This window comes from Thunnus albacares, chromosome 7, assembly GCF_914725855.1.
Source record: "Thunnus albacares chromosome 7, fThuAlb1.1, whole genome shotgun sequence".
NCBI classification, from domain to species: domain Eukaryota; kingdom Metazoa; phylum Chordata; class Actinopteri; order Scombriformes; family Scombridae; genus Thunnus; species Thunnus albacares.
This window is the reverse complement of record NC_058112.1, coordinates 33,443,421-33,465,057: the sequence shown is the minus strand read 5'-3', so window position 1 is coordinate 33,465,057 and position 21,637 is coordinate 33,443,421. Positions and strand designations below refer to the sequence as shown.

The window sequence follows — 21,637 nt, the reverse complement described above, 5'->3', positions numbered from 1 at the left end:
CTAACTGTATATAAAGTAGTGTAAACTAGCTCCACCTCCAGCAGCTACAACAGTAACATGCTGCTCTAACACTGATGCTTCACTATTAATAATCTAATGATGTCATATATAATAATATATCAGTCAGAGGGACCAAACCACTACTTTTACTGCAATACTTTAACTACATCAAGCTCATAATACTTATGTACTTTTACATATTTGTACATTGATGGTACTTTTACTGCAGTAAAGGATCTGAATTCTTCCACCGCAGGTATTTAAGAGTAAGTCTGAACTAAAATATTGTTTAATTCTTAGATTTTATTGATGTTCCTCTTTAAATAGAATAAAGTCGGAGTGAAACTAATTATAATAAAGCTTCTCAGAGAGGTGTTGCTGTGACCATTCGTCTTCTGGTTCAAGAAGCTCATTTACACTCTGTCTTTCTCTCTGTAATTAGATTGTTTAATTTGCACATGGAGTCATGTTCTGTCTCATGCCTGAGTGAAAATGCTGTTTTGCAGTAATGAGTGACCTTTAAACGCACCACACACACACACATCCAGCTTTAAACAGCTGTCTCCTCAGCTGATATCATTTTGTATTTTGTTCTCCTGAAAACTAAAGCTGCCACTGATTATATTTGTGTTGAAGCTCTGTACTGTACCTGTGTGTTGCGGCTGAAGACGACTACCCCTCTGTCAGGTCTCCTCTTGGGCAGAGTCTGGACAGCGGCGTGGTGGTACTCCGCCCCCGTCAGCCGGTGTCTGTAGCCGCCCAGAAAGGCCTTCTGCTGGGGGGGACGCTCGATCTCCACCACCACCTCCTGGAACCCGCCGTCATCTGGAAGTCAAATCATTCATTTAAAGTTGCATTAAGAGATTTTCTAAATCTAAACGAAGGTGTCCGTACCTGTTTGAACTCGGACGGTGATGACGTCCGGCATGTTGTCGTGCTCCGGGGGGCGAAGGGGTCGCAGCGGGTGGGCGTTTGGGTCGGTGGAGCTCATCTCCATCCGGGTGGAGCCGTGAGGCCGGACGCCGAACTCCATCAGGCTCTGCTGCTCCTCCACCAACCTGCCTGCAAAAACCAAACACAGACTGATGAGTCTTACTGACCGTTATCATCAGTCAGAACACTCAAGAGGAATCTCACAGCCCACACTGCTGCAAATTAGTCTTTGGAATTATGTTTCCAAACAGACTTCAAGATTTCTTTGCAGTTCAGGGCACCTGAGACGCAGGTTTGTAGAATTCTATTAAAATTCATTGATTTCCCAGAGCCGAGTGATCTAATGATGGCAAGAAAAGAAAATCTGGTGATTCATTTATCTATAAAACATATCAGTCAAATCCAAAGCATGAAGAAACCTGTTTTGCCCTTCAGAGTTTGTTACTATACTTCCACCTGCAGCTCAACAGAGAAACACTGTCTGAGGAAACACAAAGAAGGAATTTGACGCTAAAAAGACTGTAAATGTGTCAGATATCACCTTTGACCTCCATTTCTTCCATTGAAAACACATTTGAAGGATCTTTTAATATCAAGTATGAACTGGAGGAATGATTACAGCGAGGAAAACCTCTTTCACTGTTCATATGGACACCTGACTGCTGGTTTAACACACATTTGAACCCGTCCTTTAACTATCAGTGCAGCAGTAGAAACAGAGTTTTTTCATTTTCACATCAGAAATTGATTAGAAACATTTGTGAAAAGAAACATGTTGTTTATCTTTACTAAAATATCATTTCAGTAAAATTCTACATAGCTACTGTTATCAATGTGTCAGTTTTAGGGATGCAGGAAGGCTGAGGTGGTTTTAACTTTTAGGTAACACTGGTCTAACGTGTCTTACTGGCAACACTGAGATGATTGTATGTCTGTCTGTTTTGACTAACAGGTGTCAGACTGGGATCAATGGTTACCACAACTGACTAAACAGTCTCACAACGCATCAAACCTTTTACCTGTCAGCAAAAAGAGCAACATCTCCTAACGTTTGTTGACAGAGGTACATACGTACCATCCAGAGAGATCTGCAGGACCTCTGCAGGAACTCTGAGCTCCGAGGCGAGGTGACGCTTCAGCTCCTGAATGCTGAGACCGATGGCGAAGGCCACAGTCATCACATGACCTTCAGGAACCAGCACCACCTTCACTGCAACCACACACACACACACATTCATTGAAATCTGTGATTATTCTATGTTGTGGGGTTTTATCATGAGTCTGTTTTTTAATTACTGAGTCTGTATTACTTTCCACAAGGTTTTCTTTTTCATCATGTAATGGTTTAGTTTAGTTATGTTGGTGTGATGGATTTAAAAACTTCTTTCTTTGCTTCCTCTTCATAAATCTCCTCCACGCTTCCTACGTGTTAGGAGATCTACTTTATTCCACTTCCTTGTGAAAGCTTTCTTTGTCACCGCTAATAGAGGTTTAACGAGATATTGATCCCCCTCTTGTATAATTTGTTGTGTCAGATTACCTAGAAACAGCACAACACATCTTAGCTACTTCATAAGCTAATACCAGTGAGAACACTGCCCACACTTCCTCCACAAAACCTTCTATTTTCTGACAGATTTGATCACTCTGCTATATCAGAATATGTAAAGCCGAATTTACAATTAAATTGAATGATCTGTGACGAATGCATTTGGGGGATGTGTTTCACTGTCAACAGATCAGTCTGAGTCAGTCCAGATCTGATGCAGGTTTTATTCTAATACTGGAGATAAACTATCATGTAGAAATCAACAGAATTACATTTTGAAGATTAAATCCCACGAGGCAGCATCAGTCTTTGATAGCTGTAAGGTTTTACATCAGAATAAAACCAAACCAGCTGTAAGTCTTTGGATCTGACATGTTTGGTGTTGAGTTGTAGCAGGAAATCAGTCTCACCTGTAGCTGTTGAGTTTCCAACCTCTTCTGCTCTCTGAGGCTCTCTGAGCTGCTCGCTGTTGTCGGGCAGATCCGCCTGAGTTTCAGCCTCTTCCGCCGCCACCATCTGCACATCTGGACAGTGAAGACATTTAACAGACACCTGTCAGACTCTAGATACACAAGATCATTGTTGTAGTCATGTGATGTCATTGTCTGCTGGTCCACCGCTTTGGTTCATACTGAAATATCTCAACAATTATTGGATGGATTTCCATTCCACTACATCAAGTTCATAATACTTATATATATATTTTTACATTGCTGTGTTGGTACTTTTACTTACAGAAGCTGACAACTGCTGTGCTTGCAATTATTGTTTTTTTTTAATGCCGTTATCTCAAGATCATGAGTTAATTTTTTTGTTATCTTGAGAAAACAAGCTTTGTTATCTCGAGATAACGAGATAATAAATCCATGTCATTCATCCATGCATTGTCCATTATAATATGCATCTATAATAGAGCTCTCATAATAGTTATTAGAAAATTGCTGTCACAAAAGAAAAATGTTAGTGGTGTAAACTGAACCATAATAATAGCCGATGGAGTACACTATGCAGTGAATGGTGAAGGTTATATATATTTATATATTTATTTATTTAATATCCTGAGGTTTTGAATGATTGACTCATTCATGCATTCACACTTCTAGACACAGCATACTGTATCCATGAAAATAAAGAATACACAGTGTTAGAAATCCAGGATAATATGACCTCTCAGCCTGGCAGTCTGAACAATAGAAAGGTCGGAGCTTTGTTTTCTCGTGATAACAGGTTGATTAGCTCGTTATCTCGAGATAATAAAGCTCATTTTCTCAAGATAACTGTATTAAATCAAATAATTGCAAGTGCGCTTGTTCTCGGCTTCCGTATTTACTTAAGTACAGGATCTGGAAACTTCTCTCACCGCTGCTGGAAACACGTCCTGCCTCACCTGAGGTCGACCCGGCAGCCTGCGCCTCCTCTTCATCACTCCCCGGCCCTCTGTCGTCCTCTGGCGGCTCCACTGCAGCACCTCCACCTGCTTCTGGGTTTGTGTCTGTGTTTTCCTCCTCTTCTTCTTCTCCCTCTTCTTCTCCTTCTTCTTTCACCTCCTGCTCCTCCTTCTCTCTGAGCTCCGACATGCTAGCTTTAACTGACCGGCTAATGCTAACCGGTTAGCTTTGTGACTTCAGGTGAGCTGATAGTTGATAATAATCCCGCAGAGCTCTGTGAACATGAACCGCGGTGACTCGGTGATAAACTGATCCACCGTCAGTTGTTTTAGCTTAATGCTTTAGCTTAAATCCCGCATCTGTTTTATTGTCTTTATTTCACAAGATTTTTGACTTAGCAAGCGCAGCTAACACTGTCCCTCTAACGTTAGCTTGGTTACCTAGCAACGCCAGAGTTTACACGTTGCTATAGCAACCGTAAGACACATCACTCTTCCTGTTAAACTAGTTACGTAGTTGTTTTTTTCTTTGATATCTTTGACAATTAAATGAAAGATTATATCAATTAAATACTATGATTGACTAACTAAATAGCCTATATTATAATATACATTTAAAACGATATAATTTAAAAATAAAATAAATCTAAATTAATTTTAATTTGATATTTTTGTAATATAAAAATTGAAAATTATAATTGAATGATTAATACGAAATGTAATTATACATTTATTATATACATTTTATATGTAGTAGTTTTAGTAGTTTACATACATAAATGTGAATCTTCTTTTGAAAATTACATCTGGAGTATTTTGATCACAAGCTGTTGTAGATCTGTGTTAATACATATTTATTATCCCCCTTTTGATTCTCTACAGTACATACAGTACAGTTTTTACCCCCATGACTCCCTATTATGAGATATATACAATATGTCATATTTAATTTTTGAAAAGTTTTAAAACTTTGCTGTACTTTGCAGTTAAGTCACGTTGTTAAGTTGAGTCACTTTACTGAAGTACTTTGCTTGAGTGAAGTTTTTGAAGTGTGGAGAAAACTTTCATACTTTTTTTAACTTCACTTCATTTAGTTTTAGCTGTAAGAACTTTGCAGCTCTTACATGTAGAACATAAAAATGAGCCACTGTTGCAATATGAAATATTATTATTATATGACTTTATTAGACATAATTCACAAAAATGTTCACATTAGAAGGCAGTTATGAGGGAAATCTTAATTTCATCACATCGAGTATAGTTATGTGCTTTATATGAGAAATTGTTACAGCACATGGACTCACCTGATGTCAACCTGCCTCACCTGGAAAAACTTCTAGTATTGACTTGATGGATGCAGTTTAGCAGGTTTAGGTGAGGGAAGAATACTCAAATTAGAGAAAAAATATGAATGTGAAATATTGGATCATTTGAACATTTATTGAAATGAAAGCATGTGAGAAGTTTAGAGGGAAAAATCACTATTTGGTAGAGCTGTTAACAACTCATAGACATGTGAAATGTGACCCCGACTACACACTGCTTTTTGTAAGACGTCAAAAGACAAAAAGGTTGGAAACCACTGGTTTCATCTTTAACAATGTGTTGTATTTTAAAAGCTTGTTATATTATCCATTGTGTCAAATCTTCATCTGAAAAGTAACTAAAGCTGTCAAATAAATGTAGTGGAGTAGAAAGTACAATATTTCACTCTGAAATGTAGAAAGTAGCATCACATGGAAATACTCAAGTAAAGTAATTATACTTAAGTACAGTACTTGATTAAATCTACTTAATTACTTTCCTCCACTGTTTGCTGCTTGGCCTCATCAAAGTTAAAGGCTAGATCAATAATCACTGCTTGAAGGATTTAAAAAACGTTGCAGCAGTTGTTTGTTCCCTTGTGTCCGTCATTAAAGGAGTAGTTCAACATTTTTTCCTTTAAGCCATCTTGCACCAGCAGCAGCAGCAGCAGTAGTAGTAGTAGAAGCCTAATAGTAGCAGTAGTGCAAGTATGTGAGTAGGAGTTGAACCAACAGCTGTAATAATACATGTTATCAGAGAGGTAGTAGGAGTTACATAAGCAATAATATTAAAATAACAGCAAGTGATTAGTAGTGGTACTTTTCACTATGCTGAGGATACACAGACTCATATGTGCACTCCAGCATGAGGATGAAAACCAGTTTATTTTTGTACTTTACAGCCCCTCCTCTATGTACAGTGACAGTATAGGAGCTTTACGTTCAGCTATACGTTGCTATTTAGGTCTGGGAACCAGAGGAGGCGACTTGGTGGCCCCTGTAAAGCTCCAGTAATCTGCTGCTGGCTCCACAGAGATCACACAGCAGAGAGGGAGGACCGGGCCCCCAGTGTAAACCTGTCACACACACACACACACACACGCACACAGGTATTCACTGATCCAGGGGAGATCTGCTTGTCATATTAGCGCTCTGTCAGGATCACATTGTTGCTCAGTGTAACACTTCAACACACTCACACACAGATACCTGACCAGCAAAATACATCCAGACAATATTTTGACCTTTAATGAAGGACTCTGGGAGGGAAAGTGATGCAATATGATTCTGTAAGTTACGAAACAACACGAACTTGATGCCTTACAATATGATATAATATGATGCCAGACAACCGGTGGTGGTATGTAATCAATTATATGGTTCACAGTTTTTCCAGTGTGTCTTAAACCAGCAGTCAGGTGTCCATAGTAACAGTGAAAGAGGTTTTCCTCGCTGTAATCATTCCTCCTGTTCATACTGGATATTAAAAGATCCTTCAAATGTGCTTTCAATGGAAGTGATGGAGGCCAAAATCCACAGTGTGTCCACACAGTCATTTAAAAGTCTGTGTGAAGCTTCTATTCAGCTTCATCAGTCTGAGTTAGTCATATCAAGTGGATATCTGACACATTTACAGTCTTTTTTAGGAAGGTGGGAGGTGACCGACTCACCTTCTGCATCCGTTTATTCCTGCAACTTCCTAAAAGTGACACACAGGGGGAAAAAAAACACATTGGTGCTGTAGAGATTAAAACCTATAAAAAAAAAAAAGTTCTGACACATGACTTCTGAGGCTGAACCCGGTTCAGTGTACAGAGCAGCCAGCTTGTTTTGTCCGTCTCTTTGTTAATGGAAAGGTGCTTCAGCATTCTGCACACAGGACCTTTCTCTTGTTCTGAAGAAGGATTTTCACAAAAATGTTCGCCTCGAGCAACTGAGAACACTCAGCTTAATGGAGCCGGGGCTCCAAGCAGGACACAGATCCGACCCCTATATGGGTCACCGTATCCTTCAACTGATTAAAAGCCCTTCAGCAGCTGCAGTCTGCTCTCCTGCTGCATTTAGACTTAAACCAGCAGTCAGGTGTCCATATGAACAGTGAAAGAGGTTTTCCTTGCTGTTCATACAGGCTATTAAAAGATCCTTCAAATGTGCTTTCAATATAAGTGATGGAGGTGAAAGCTGCATCATTTACAGTCTTTTTAGCATCAAATTCCCTCTTTGTGTTTCCTCGGACAGTGTTTCCCTGTTGAGCTGCAGGTGGAAGTATAGTAACAAAAAGAGGAACTTTGGCACTAAAAAGACTGTAACGTTGAAAGATATCTACTTGATTTGACTCATTTGGACGCTGAAGCTTCATATTAGCTTCAGATAAACTTTGAAATACATTTTTTGCACAGAAGGAGGACTGTGGATTTTCATCACTTCTATTGTAAGGTCATTATGAAGGGATCTTCTAATGGTCAGTATGAACAGGAGGAATGATTACAGCAAGAACCTGTCCTTTAAATGACTGTTAACAGTCCAGTCCTCAGGATGTGAAGTCTAGACTGACTTCAGCTGAAACTGGCTGAAATATACTTCAGCAGAGCAGAATTAATCTTATAAAACAAAGGAAGTACTAACAACTCAGAAACAATACAGCAGGAAGTTACATGCCAGCCCTTAATTCACGGCACAACACTATCAAACAGCAACAAGAGAAACAGTAAAAAGCACTTATAAGAGTCCAGAAAACAGAAAATTCAGATTCAGTCTGCTTAGTATTTTTTACTTTTCCTGCAGCTCTGTGATTGAAACAGTTAAATGTGCACGATGAGAAAAACACTGACAGTTTCCCACATTAATGTTTGGTTGTAAACAGACAAAAACATGCAAAAGCAGCATGTTCAAAGCTGTTCAGAATGAAGTGTAAATGTGATGCTGACAGGAAAAGACTCAGTTCGAGAGTCAGCATACTGATGAACAACAAGGAGGTCAAAGGTCAGACTTTCACTGTTCAAGCCTCTTCATTATTTCAGCAGGTTTCTCATCAGCACACAGCGGACTCATCTCCTCCACAGTGAAAACATCGTCACTGTCTGATGAATCATCTGAAAAACTGTGAACTTGTCCTTTAAGAACAGTTTTTAGATATTTAAATATGTTCTAGATTGATTCAACAGCTATAGTTGCAGATTAAGATGACATACACAAAAACTATGTTCATTTTCATTTTGAAATGAAAAAAAACCAATCAGCTGACCCAGAAATATGTGAAATGGTTCAAATTAGCTCCAAATATAAAGAAGCTGCTTACATGTTAAAGCATCAGTAATAAAACCAAATAATGTGATAATAATGTAATAATATAACAGTGACCGGAGGAAGCTGCTGCATAACGTTCACTTCTGATTCTTTAAAGGACAAGTTCACAATTTTTCAAGTCTGTCTTAGAATAAACGTCAGATGTCAAACACTGAAACTGAACATTGAAACATGAAATATACACAATACTTCCCACTCTGCAGCACCTCAACTCCTCTCTGGAAAAACTGAGTCAATCATTTTATTCAACAAGTCATTCTGGCCTCAGTCTCTAAATTCAGACCCTCTAATAATTGTGCAGGTAATTATTGCTCTGTTAGTAAGATCTGAAGACTTACAGTAGCTTGATGTCTCTTGCTTTTCTGATGAAGAAGAGACAGATTGACGTCTTAAACTGAAAGTTATTAAGAATACAAGACGAGCAGGAGAATTATTAAAAATCCAGGTCCAGGCACTCAAGGTAGGTTTGAAAAATAAAAGCTGTTTATTTCAATGGGCTCATTAAAAAACACCTTCCTTCCTGTTTTTTTAACATCTCTAGCCCACTGAAGTAAAAGACTTTTATTTTTCTACCTTGAGTGCCTGGACCTGGATTTTTTAATAACTCTCCCGCTGTAGAACATCCTCCTTCCTGCCCAGACCTCGGTGGGCGGGACACCATCTAACAAGCCACACCTGAACTGACTGGCTCAGTCTCCTGTTGACTGTGCATCAGATTCATTCTTTAACCTTTAAAACATCATCAACATCATCTGACAGTCAACTATTCATTGTAAACCTGTTGAACTGTTGAACTGCTCATCTCTGGTCCTCATACTTTGACTGGTGTGCCAATGCAGAGGCTCTCTAAATAACCCAGCTACCACAAAAGTAAAGTTTTTACACCCGCTCTTCTTGAATATTATTTCCTTCAATGAGCCGCGGTGGTTTGAGGGACACCAGCTGTGCTCCTGTCACTTCATTTGTATTTAGAATAATTCATCATGTTGGAGTTGAGACAGACATCAGTGAAAAACAACAGTTGGATGATTCAAAAACAGCGAGTATGTGCCTTTTTTTTCTGTGCAACCAGAGTTTTTGGCTGATCAATATTGAATAGAATGAATGAATGAATGAAATTTATATTATTGTGTCATGCATACAACTGTACGCCCGCATGGGCTTACAAGACACCATGAACTCCAACAATCCAGGACCAGAGTACAACGTTTATATTGTAGTTCATCATTAAACAGTTCAGACATTCTGAATTACAGTTGGAAGTTTGTCATATATTACTGAAGAGTCTAAGTAAACACTAATTAAACAATCTGTCTCGCCTTCTTTTCCAGGCTTTTGAGATAAAGTTAGCAAACTTAAATACATCAAAATTAAACAGCCGTTCCAATTTTTGCTCCTCCGAACACCAAAATATTTCAGGGTTTAGTCGAGCAGTTTAATGAAACAGTCGCTCTCTTAAGTCTTCATAATTTGTCCAGTACAACAGGAAACGGGACTCTCTTTCCCACTTCACCCAAATCACAATTCTCACACAATCTATGCTCGTCTGGAATATTTCTGAATCGACCGATCTCATTGGCCAGAGGACGAACCAGCTCTCAACTGTGCAGCCAAAGATCTTTGGCCTCTAGATAAACCAGGTGTTACATATAATTCAGAGCCAGAATTCTGTTTGATATACATTTATGTTCTTAATTTTGGCTTTAACAGAACATTTTCAAACCATTTTTCTTCAAATGTCAATAAAAGCTTGTTTTTAATAAAGTTAACATTACAGCGCAGGTTATTGAATAGATGGTTCCAACTGTGTATAAAGTAATTTGATACCTGTACCTGCCCGTCGTTTACATCACCAGCATGTGACCACAATGTAATGCAATCACTGTCTCCTATAGGACCAAACATCAGTACAGGTTGATCCCTGTATCACCAGCCGATGGTAACACGTATACATGTGAGCTCGGTGGCTCACCATAGTAGTTTATCTTGTTTACACCAGATAAACTTCAGGTCATGAGACTCATGGATGATAACTAGTGTTGTAAAATGAAGCAGGCACTGTTTTTGGAAACACATAATCAAAAGTATTCTCTCTCAGATTCTTGGACTCTTCGGTACCTCGGAGGTTAAAGCTAAATAGAAACTGCTAAACACAGCTTTGGTCAGAGTGAGAATGTGCTGCCTCATCCTCTTTGCATTTGCATCTAGTTTTATTTGTTGTTTTGCGGCTTGCTGTGTGTCCAGATTTGTCTCAGATTTGTTGGAAAGATTAGTAACGAACAAGATTTGTTATTTCAGCAAAACTTTCCTGGTTAAATGAAGCTTGAAAACATTTCAACAAAAGATATAAACTCAGGGAAAAAGCAGATAAATGCCAAACAAAGTTCAACCAAACCAGTGAAAAATCATTAAAAGTCAATAAACTCAAGAGTCACAAACAAAACCAGAGCATTAAATATCACCATAGGAAACAATTACAAAACTGTTTCCTCATAAAAAGAAGATTTAAAGCCTGGAGTGGCACCGTTTTCCTGCAGCTCTCGCTTCAACTCAGCCAACAATTTACGAGACATCCATCATGTCATATTTCTTAGAGAAGCAGTGCAGGAAAAAATAGACCCGATTGATTTTGCTTTCCGCGAAAAACAATAGACGGTGAACTCGTCCAAAGCACTAAGCCTCCCCCCCGGAGGCTTGTGGGCTCTTGAATGTGGGATTCCCGCCAAACACAAAGCAAAGACCTGGCTTAGCTCACACAATAGGCACATGTAACCCGGCTATATTTAAGGTCAGCAGGCCAGGTGTTGAACCACACGCCCACTCGCTGTGTTTTTTGTGCAGACGGGGCACAGCCGGGCATCAGAAAGCAGGTCACGCCTAAATATAAAAACATTCTGTGCTGTCAGCGTCGAGTGTGACCCGTCAAGAGTGAGCCGATAACATACCTCATAGGTTGATCTGCAGAGACGTACAGGTATTTAACATGAAGATTTTGTGTTTGGATTATTAGTCAGTTAAAATCAATTTGTTAATCAAGGAATGAGGCGTATCAGGCATTGAACTGTTTGTTCGCCTGTAGACATGTTTCACATATTTGCATGTTTAGCTGACCTACTGTGTTCTGACTGAAAGACTACAAGACGAGATTACATGAGCATTTAATTGGAATTGATTAGTTGGAAGTGTACCAAGTGAACTCTGCATCTGCATCTGCATTTTCTCTATTATTAGCACTGAATTACATACATTTTTTCCAGGAAACCTCCTTTAGAAACATGTAAGACATTATTAGGAAGTTGCAGATCTGTAAAAGGAAGCTTATTGGTTTTCTTGACACGGTGCCAAAAGATGTATTGATGATGGATCAACTCTGGTCATTTTTTTAAGGGCAATAATTTGTTGGGCTGTTGTTTTGGATTGTTATGTTTCTTTTATTTCATTCATGTTCTTGTAGAAAAATGGAAAATCTGCAAGGAATGGTGGGAAAACGTAAACCGAAAACAATGAAATGGTCAACAATTATGTCAGAATTATGTCATTAAGTGTACAGTAACATTAATGTACTGCTTTGTTAAACCCTAAACAACATGACATCTTCAACTTCAGCCAGAAGACGTTAAAGGGAGAAGCGAACATTTTACTGTATCAGAGATTTTGGACACAGAAGTTCAGTAAAAAGCAAAAAACACAGTCAATAATATTAATAATAATATTAATAATAATACTTTCATAACATAAAATGCAGCTCAAAGTGCTTTACAGAAAGAGGAACAAACAAACAAACAAAAAACAGATGTTTAAAAATATTAAATCAAGCATCGAGACTTGATTTAATGATGTCATCAATTTTAAAATGATGGAGTAATTTAGAAAATGGGATGTGAAAGCTTTAATATCAAAAGACTCTAATGTGAAAGGAGTGAATGTGAATCCGACTCTGCAGCTCTACGGAGCTTTTTATTGTCTTTTAGCTCCTCGTTTCGTCACATGTCCTGTCTGGTTCAGTCTCGCTGTACCTGCTCAGCACCGAACAGCAGACAGACAAAGTTAGACATCAGCTGGTGAAGAAAGTGGAACATCTAGCAGTTAAAGAGACAGATATCTTTATATCATTAGTTGGTGGAGCCCAAACCAGAGCTAAAAGGAGGGTGAATACTGGATTTGAACATGTCGATCTGTGTGGATGTGGAAGTAGGCAACATGTTAGCAACAACTAGTTCATAAAGTGATATGTCAGGGGTGGTGTTAAGATAAGGCTGGCAATTTTATATATGTTTCTTATTATCAACAAATCAACCAATGAACCAACAATGAACTGATCTACTAACAAGTATTGTGTGTGTATCAAAGCCTGATGTATCTTATTCCTCCGTTGTTGTCCAGAAACTATTAAAAACACATCAGTGAGTCACACCGCTGCACTGGGTGACATGTTCCTTCATTATTAAGAGTTTGGTCACGTTAGTTTGTTTAGAAACGGCTCCAAAGACTAATAACAGCGTCTGGAAAGTGTTTCCATGTCAGGAAGAAGCCACCGTGCATGCATGGTTCTCTTTACAGTAAAAAAAAAACTTCCACACTTGTCATATTGATCATCTCTGATCATGATGATCTGACCCATGCAGACCCATGCAGTGACGCTAGCTTGTTGTGCTACACATCACAGTAAGCTGTGCTACATTATAAATTTCTAAAAGAACTTCAGCATTAAGTCAAGAGGTTGTGATATGTAGCACAACATGCTAGTGAACCACATTCCTGTGTCTATCTTACAAGGAACTTCTCTCCTGAGAGTTACAATCTTATCGCTGTTATTAGTCTTTGGAGCCATTTTTAAACTAACGTGATCAAACTCTTCATGATGAAGGAACATGTCACCCAGTGCAGCGGTGTGACTCATTGTATTTAGTTCTTCTGACCATAAATGGAACAAAAATCCAGTTTTCTCTTTGACATTTTGGATGAAAGCCGTATATATTTTGGAAATACAGATTGTAACGGAGCCGTTTATTAGCTGGCATCATGGCTCTCCTCCCTGCAGTGATGAACACTTATGACGAATATGAAGACGAGCTCAGCGACTACATCAACCAGCTCAGTATTCAAGACTCCTGTCAAGATGCCTTTCTGAAATCTACCGCCAGGTAACAGACGCCCCATCGCTCCCTCATTTCACCAAAAAGGTCCCCATTCTCTGAGAACCCTATTGACCTCTCCTGTACTTCCTCTTTTAGTTTAGCAGCAGCAACAAATGAAAACCTGAGAGTCCTGGCAGCCATCGAGCAAGGTAGGCTAGACATCATGCTGGAAATATCTTCACCATTACTGCAGAGCATTGTGTTAGTGTTTGTGTTCGGTTTGTTGGCTCTCCTGTGAGGTCTGGAAGCCAAAGTCACACGCTCAGCAGCTGTAGATGACGACTGCCAGGCAACAGAAGGCTGGCAGACTGACAGAGAGGGAGATAAATAAACACAGAGAGAGAGATAAATAAACAGAGAGAGAGAGAGAGAGAGAGAGAGAGAGAAGAGTCACATTGTGCAAGAGAAAGAAACAGTGGAAGAAAAACTGTTTGGTAGATTTACAGAAAAAAGGAAAAAAAAAAAGTGCAGAATACTTTCTAACATGTCTCAGCTCCAGTGAGTCCTGTTAGTATTTTAAAACATCCTTCCTCTTGTCTTTCCTAAAAAAAAACCCCTGGGCGGTTGTCTTGTTGCCACGGTGACCAGGTGAGGTCTCGGTGCTCAGGGAGATGATGAGGCACACTTTCGCCTTCCAAGAGTTGGACAGTCGCGGCTGGCTTCCCCTCCATCGAGCTGCTTCCCAGCCCGCCCTGGAGGTTCTGGAGACCATCCTGAAACGTGAGTCCATTCATTCAATATAATATATTTATAATATATTTTATTAAATTCTAAATGTTACAGTAAAAAAGTAAAAACTGTAAAGAAAACTGTCTCCATGTATGACGGTAACATAAGTGTCAAACAATGTAATATTGTATAATTACATTTAAAAAGTGTTGTCTGCCTCATTAGAGGGTTACTGATATCTGACAAATGGAAGAAGGCAATTTATTCAATTAAAACAATGTTTTATTTAATGTACCTGAAGGAGGAGATGAGGTCAGTTTGTCAGCAACATAGGAAAGATAAACTGTTCATTACAGAAAGAAAATGTACTTCAAGTTTAATGTAGGCAAATATTTTAATGGCTAATACTGCTGCAATACATTACAGCAGGTTATTATCATACAAATACACAACAATATAATATTATCGCAAAGTATTCTAACACGTTGTATATTACACCCATCCAAGTTCCGGTTTAGCTAAATCTGTTTTAAACAAGCCGCCAGAACAACCCACAGGTCCGTCACATGACGCACGCCGACCTGAAAAGCATTTTTCCTGAACACATCATTGGATCGCTCATTTATAAAATGACTCATTTTATTATCAGAATTTGATCCATTCAGTCCGACAACATTTGTAAAGTTTAGAAGAGCCGCATGATTAATTTATTTTATTCCCATTCAAGTGAATGAGGAGCCAACTGGATGTCAGATGACTCGGATAAGCTGAAGAAGGACTCTACTGAGCATGCTCTATACGCACAAAAACCTTTTTGGCTTCATGCATCACAGAGGAACTTTCATAGGAATGAATGGCCGCCATCTTTGATTGCGATATCTAGTTCTTCTTAATACATCTGTGGTTTTAAACCACAGATCAGCCAGTCAGATGAAACATGATTCAGCAACATCATCAAACTGTAACAGACGGTGGTAAAAATATAACCTCCTCACACCTTTACCTGGTGGAAGTGACACCAATAAATAAATAAAGATGACAAGAGAAGATTAAATATCAGGTCACAAAAGGTTGAATGCAGGACCGGTGGCATCATTAAAATAATATCTGCCTGAAATAATATCAGCCCACAGAATACTTCACCGCCCTCCAGCTGATTGACAGCTGTCAACAGTCCTCTCGGTTGAAATTAATGAGTGATGTCGCTCCCGACTCATTCAGCTCTGAGGTCAGCCAGCAGCGAGGTGTCCACGGCTTGCCGGCTCACCTGCCAGGTTAGCGCAGCTGCTGCCGGTCCGATATGAACTTCATAGGAATTTCTACGTTGACCTCTGTGTGTTGTGTTTGTGTCGCTGGCAGATCAGAGGCTCAGCCTGGAGGAGAAGACAGTCGAGGAAGGAGAAACGCCGCTCACACTGGCGATTAAAGCCGGACTGGTGCAGAATATGAAGAGCCTGCTGGAGTACGGAGCTTCACCCCATAACACCAACAGCAAGAACGAGTCGCCGCTGCTGCTGGGTAACAGTTTAGAGCCCTTCTCACGTTAGAAAATAAAGATTTATTAGAGTCTAACAAGGTTTTCACACCAAATGCACAAGTTTAACATTTTGCAGAGCAGTGCTGTTGTTTCCAACATACTGAGCAGCGATGCTCTCTCAGACAGCTGCATGAGCTACACTCTCCTTCCTCTAGTGGTATTTATAACTCCATGCAGGTAGTTCTGGTATTATTTATCCAGGTGTTGAGGATTTAATCAGAAACCATTTATATTTCTGATATTAAGATAAATAATAATAATAATAATAATGTAAAATGTGTTTGCACATTTATAAACAACACACACAGCAAAAGCACATATGAATAATCAATACATTTTTAAATTAAAGCATTGAAACAAAACACAGTGATGCCCACAGGAAGAAGGTAAAGGAAAAGAAAAGGAGATCAATGGGGAAATTAAAACCATGAGTACTAAATGATAAAAGAGGACATCACATAAAAACATGTATAAAAGTATATTTTTAGAAGTCTGTGAGCCTCAGATCCTCTGGCAGGTTGTTCCATTATTTTGGGGCCCTGAATGAGAAGGCCTGGTCCCCCTTTGTTATAAATCTGGAGTTTGGAACGATAAATAAAGACCTGACAGAGGATCTGAGGCTGCATACTGGCTCATAAGGAGTCAAAAACATTTTAAAATCAATTCTGAAATGGACGGGCTGTCAGAGGAGGGATGGCAGAACCGGGGTTACGTGATGAACCTGTTAAAACCTGTTAAAAGCTGAGCTGCTGCATTTGGGGCGTGAAAGTAATTTTTGTCTGATTCCTGCAAGTGATCAGTTCCAATAATCAAGTCTGGAGAAGATGAGTGTGTTGATAACAGGTCATGGTGAGTGAACGTGGGTTTTATTTTGGTGATTCTCAGATTGACAGTTGTCCAAAATCATTAATAAAAACATGAGGTGTGTTAGCTCCAAAGGCTCGTTTGATTGTAAAAAGATGTTGTCCATCCAACAATCGATAGCATTAAGACAGTTCAAAAGGGCAGCTGGCTGTTAGAATCACCAGGTCTCAGGGGAAGGTATATTTGTGTGTCATCTGCATAAAAATGATAAGAAACATTATGATAATGTAAAATTTCCCTGAGAGAAATATGTACACAGAAAATAAAATTGGACCTAGGATGGAGCCTTGGGGCACTCCACAGTTTAAACTGGCAGAGGTGGATAAAAAGGTGATAAAAGGTATCAATAAAACCAGGTAAAAGCTGTTTCTTTAAAAAAAAAACAACCCATAACTATTGATTAAAAATGGTACCATATAAAAATGTGCTTGTATTAAAATAACACTTCATAAACAAAAGATATTTCTTCATTACCAGATAAATTTGCCATTTGTCTAAAATAAGCTCTCACTGATGTTGGGACATTTGACATTAAACCTGCTACCCTGACAAAAAAGCTGCATATCCCTTACAAAGTACGTACTGTTGCATGCAGTATGCATACAACTGGGATATACTACTTCGTCATAGTGCAGAGGATTGTGGGTCAGAATAGCCAGAGACGCATGCTGGCTGTCATACTGCAAAATGCAACCAGATGCAGTAGGACATCCTGGTATTTTTGGCGTACTATGTTTGATAGTACGGGTATTGGAACACACCTTTTGTCTGCTTCGCTTGCAGCGGTGAGGGCCGGCTCTTACGAAATGACGTACACGCTGGTCGCTTACGGCGCCTGGGTGGAGCAGGTTTGCCGGAAGAAGTGGACAGCCATGCACGAGGCGGCCAAGGTCGGTAACGTGGAAATCCTGATGCTGCTGCTGAAGAACGGCGGCCGCGTAAACCAAAAGGACGTGACAGGAGTGACGCCGCTAGCAGTAGCTGCAGAGCACGGACACGCTCACATCGCGGAGGTTCTGGTGCACTGTGGTCAGTCTGAAGATAGAACTGAGTTTACCTGCAGGTTTAGTGACTGTAAACTCACAACAAAGTGGAAAGAACTATGTAATATATAATATACAGTATGTGTGATGGTGCTCGTTCTCTATGGGATTAAATTTGTCATAATAATTGAAAAAAATCTCTCAAGAATCAAACAAAAAAATGTAATTAAAAGTGAATAAAAATAACTAAAAAAATGATGTCAAAGGCAAAACCTACAATAAAAACTAAATGAGAATGCCTAATTACTCTTCTGTTGATTGACAGTTAATTGACTAATTGTTTCAGCTCACATGGGTGAAGTATCAGAATCATGGTGTAATCATACTGGGTCTCTCAAACTTCCATAACTTTTTCAAAACAAGTTTCCTTTCAGCAAAACAACACCGTCTTGCTTTGGATCCAAACTTTATTTTTCTTCTGTCCTCTTCCTGTTCAGGCAGCAGAGTGAACTCTCAGGCTTGTAACGGGGAAAGCGTCCTGCTGGATGCGGCCGGATCAGGAAACACCGCCTGCGTTCAGCTGCTGCTGGAGCATGGAGCCGACCCCAACCTGCCCAGCGTCATCGGACACCTGGCCATCCACAAGGCAGCTTATGCCGGACATTATGAGTGAGCTCCATCTGTCCAACACTGTCAGACTGAGGGCTCTAATGAACACCACAACTTGTAAAGGGCACCAGTGGGGCTTTAAGGCCCAATCAAAATTCATCAATGAGTTGATTTTGTCAAAAAAATTGCACCATTTTGAATGCAAGTGTGACCCGGACTTTAGACTCAATGTCTTTGTGAAATCTTGGTTCTTCTAGCTTGATTGCAGCCTTGTTTTCTTCTCCTGCAGAGCCCTGAAGGTGCTGATACCTCTCACCACCAAGAAGGCCATTAAAGAGGCAGGTCAAAGTCCAGTCCACTCTGCGGCGGAGGGAAGCCAGAGCCAATGCCTGGACCTCCTGCTGGCCTATGGCTTCGACGTCAACTACCGCATGAACACCAGAAACTCAGAAAACTATCGGGACATGAGGAGGAGTGCCTTATACTTTGCTGTCTCCAACGGTGACGTGGACTGCACCAAAAGCCTGCTGGCAGCCGGGGCAAAGACCGACCTGGACCCGCTGAGCTGCCTCCTGGTGGCGGTCCGGTCGGGGTGCTACGAGATCGTGAGGATGCTGCTTGCGGCCAAAGCCGACGTGAACTGTTACTTCACGGTGGTGAGCGACACGCTGTTTCCCACGGCGCTGCAGTACTGCCTGAAGGACGAGGTGATGATGAGGCTGCTGCTCAACAACGGCTACGACGTGGAAAGATGCTTTCACTGTCACCATGACAACCCCGTTGATGCTACGGATGATGTGGAGGGGAAAATTCCTGTGAGTTACAGCTGTTTTCCTCTTTTTTTTCCCCTTAAAGCAATAGTTTGACATTTTGGGAAATGTACTTATTTGCCTTCTGTTAGAGTTAGATCAATATCACTCTGATATCAGCTCGTCATGGAAAATCTTCAGTTGGGCCAATAACTCTTCAGATTACTCACGACTCAACACAAAACTCAAAAATTTATAAGAAAGAGAAAGACTCAAAAATACACTTGAACCTGGTAGAGTTCAATGTGAATAGGTTCACTGGCCTTTTGTTGCGGGACAAAGAAAAACCCTAATGTAAAATCATAATCCCTCCTATTGTGGAGCTTATTTTCTAGTCTCCACCTCATTTTTAATTATATTCAACCATCTGGTCATTATTTCTGAGTTCATAAGTGACCTTGACGCTTTGGTGATAATACAAGTGTGACTTATCTTAGATATTACTGTCTCAGCATCTTCCACCTTTTCTGGTATAGCACCAAATTGCTACACCGCAGATTAGCCTGTTACTAACTCCCTGAGAACTGTCTCTTATTGGTATAATGTTATCTTTGCACTCTCACCAGCACATTCGTTTGATCATAGAAAGGCAGTTTTCCACTACAAGCTAGTTTGGCTTAGCACAAAGACTGGAAAAAGGAAACAGCACCTCTAAAGTTCATTCAAACAGTATCTTATTTGTTTAATTCATACATATACTTAAGTATAAAAATAACAATTCACCATTTTGGGCAGGCTGAATACACTCAAAACAGGATGCAGACAGGGGACAAGGTTCTGTTATGATATTGGATGTCTAGGTGGTCGTGGTCTGGGTTACGTTGGGCTGCAGATGGTCCGCTGAGACCTTCGCCGACAGTCAGATGAAGAAATTTATCATGTGCATTAATGGTATAAAGGTTGGGGTGAAGGTGTGTCTGACTTCCATGCAGGAGACTTTATGTTCACTTAAAGAAAACAAACAAACAAAAAACTACCTAGTCACAGTCTTTACCTAACCTTAAACCTGCAGTAACTGTTTTTTGGCCACTTGGGGGCAGTAAAAACAAGTAGTGAACAAAACTCTGACTCATCATCAGCTTATTTCCACATCCAGCAGTTACGGAGCAACATTATCATTCATTTGGAGTCGTGTTTCTGTCCACTTGGTGAATGTAAGTCCAATATTCACTCTCTTTTAGCTCTGTTTTTACTCTCCACCAACTCCTGAGGGAAATATCTGGCTCTTTAGCTGCTAAATGCTCCACTATGTTCACCAGCTAGTCTACAGCTAACTGTGTCTGTTTGCTGTTTGGTGCTGAGCAGGTAGTGTACAGCGGCTTTTTACAGCTTTTTCTCTCTGAAAACGACACTATGAGACGCTGAGAGTGAACCAGAACAGTAAAGTTGCAGCCGGACAGTTAAACAATGAGCTGAATCTCACTATAAAGCTCCGTAAAGCCGAGAGGAGCTGCAGAGTCACTGATAATTCTCTGTAGTTGTGCTAGTTGTAACAACATGATTTTTCAACACCATGTGCAGCAGTGATGTACGGCGCTAGCTGTCAGCTCTGATGTTGGTAAAAGGTTAACGAGAAGTTTCAATTTTTCTTTCATTCAAACAAAAATGAATAACTTTCTGATTGTCTGTCCTCTCTCCAGTTCTGTGAATTCATGAGTCTCTGCTGTCTGAAGCATCTGTCCGGGAGCGTGGTCCGGATTCTGCTGGACTACGTCAACCACGTCCACATCTGCTCCAAACTCAGACTCATCCTGGAGAAACAGAGAGAGTGGCCCGAAATATGTGACATCCTCAGTGAGTTTATTCATGGAAATATGACAGTTATCAGGGTTTTGCTGAGGTGTGCATGACAGCATGAATCAATAAAGTAAGATGATTTTCTGAACCTTGCTCTGCAGGCAGCCCTCGCTCCCTCAGGCACCTCTGCAGACTGGAGATCAGAAGGTGTCTGACCCTGAAGAGACTCAACAAGCCTGAAATCATGAACTCAGACATTTTCCCTCCCAGACTGAAGAACTTCATTCTGTACCAGGAGCTCAACCTCTACAGTCAGGACCCTGAACGCATCATGTGAAGATCTGAGGATTCACTGCAAGAGTCCTGTTTGTTTTGGAAGGATGTAACTAATCTTTAATATCTGTTTTAAGCGCTATGTAAAGAAAAGTTATTGTTATATTATTATTTAGTACTTTTTATAATATGTTGTCAGTATTCTGTTCTGGATTAAATGTGTGGTTGTAAAGGACTGATTCTGTGTTTTTACAAAAAATGTCCAATGTCCAATCTTTGGACCGTTTCCTAAATTACATCACTGTGTTTTTTTCATATTGTGGCACTTTTTGGTGTTGATGATCAGTCCATCTGTCTACAATATATCTTAAGAACTACTTGACAGACTTTGATGAGATTTACTGTGAATATTAATGGTCCTCAGAGGATGAATCCTGGTGACTTTGGTGACCTAACGCCACCATCAAAGTAAAATTTCCACTAGTAATTGTAATAAATGTGATATTCTTATTGTTAAAGGGGACATATTCTGCAGATTT

General features: G+C 39.9%; 2 protein-coding genes across 6 annotated transcripts in view; one reads left to right on the top strand and one right to left on the bottom strand.

The window, feature by feature from the left end:
- iqub (IQ motif and ubiquitin domain containing) overlaps positions 1 to 4,345 on the bottom strand; it is a 15,748-nt gene extending 11,403 nt beyond the window's left edge. Inside the window, exons 1-5 of one of the 2 annotated variants that reach the window (XM_044355609.1) lie at positions 3,843 to 4,345; positions 2,893 to 3,006; positions 2,009 to 2,143; positions 895 to 1,062; positions 650 to 825 (exon numbers count right to left, since the gene is read on the bottom strand). In XM_044355609.1, coding sequence (XP_044211544.1) covers positions 650 to 825; positions 895 to 1,062; positions 2,009 to 2,143; positions 2,893 to 3,006; positions 3,843 to 4,059 — 810 coding nt within the window. In that variant the 5' untranslated portion in view covers positions 4,060 to 4,345. The remainder of the gene's footprint in view (positions 1 to 649; positions 826 to 894; positions 1,063 to 2,008; positions 2,144 to 2,892; positions 3,007 to 3,842) is intronic. The other variant, XM_044355610.1, reaches the window with a different exon arrangement.
- Positions 3,881 to 21,630, top strand: LOC122985164 (ankyrin repeat and SOCS box protein 15-like). Of its 4 annotated transcripts, none has more exons than XM_044355625.1 (10): positions 3,881 to 3,966; positions 13,471 to 13,623; positions 13,714 to 13,766; positions 14,206 to 14,337; positions 15,646 to 15,804; positions 17,471 to 17,716; positions 18,168 to 18,339; positions 18,569 to 19,094; positions 20,729 to 20,882; positions 20,987 to 21,630. In XM_044355625.1, the coding sequence occupies exons 2-10, from the start codon at positions 13,502 to 13,504 to the stop codon at positions 21,160 to 21,162; spliced, it is 1,740 nt and encodes a 579-aa protein (XP_044211560.1). In that variant the 5' UTR covers positions 3,881 to 3,966; positions 13,471 to 13,501; the 3' UTR covers positions 21,163 to 21,630. The 4 variants fall into 4 exon arrangements, with proteins under 4 accessions (XP_044211560.1, XP_044211562.1, XP_044211559.1 ...); XM_044355627.1 differs by having other exon boundaries at positions 3,886 to 3,966; positions 13,521 to 13,623; XM_044355624.1 differs by lacking the exon at positions 3,881 to 3,966 and adding an exon at positions 10,977 to 11,453.
- The last annotated feature ends 7 nt before the right edge of the window (positions 21,631 to 21,637 follow it).

Coding starts and splice junctions, on each gene's coding strand:
- LOC122985164 (XM_044355625.1), top strand. CDS start 13,502: ATGGCTCTCCTCCCTGCAGTGATGAACACTTATGACGAATATGAAGAC. Junction 14,338..15,645: donor TCTGGAGACCATCCTGAAAC/GTGAGTCCATTC, acceptor TGTCGCTGGCAG/ATCAGAGGCTCAGCCTGGAG. Junction 20,883..20,986: donor CGAAATATGTGACATCCTCA/GTGAGTTTATTC, acceptor CTTGCTCTGCAG/GCAGCCCTCGCTCCCTCAGG.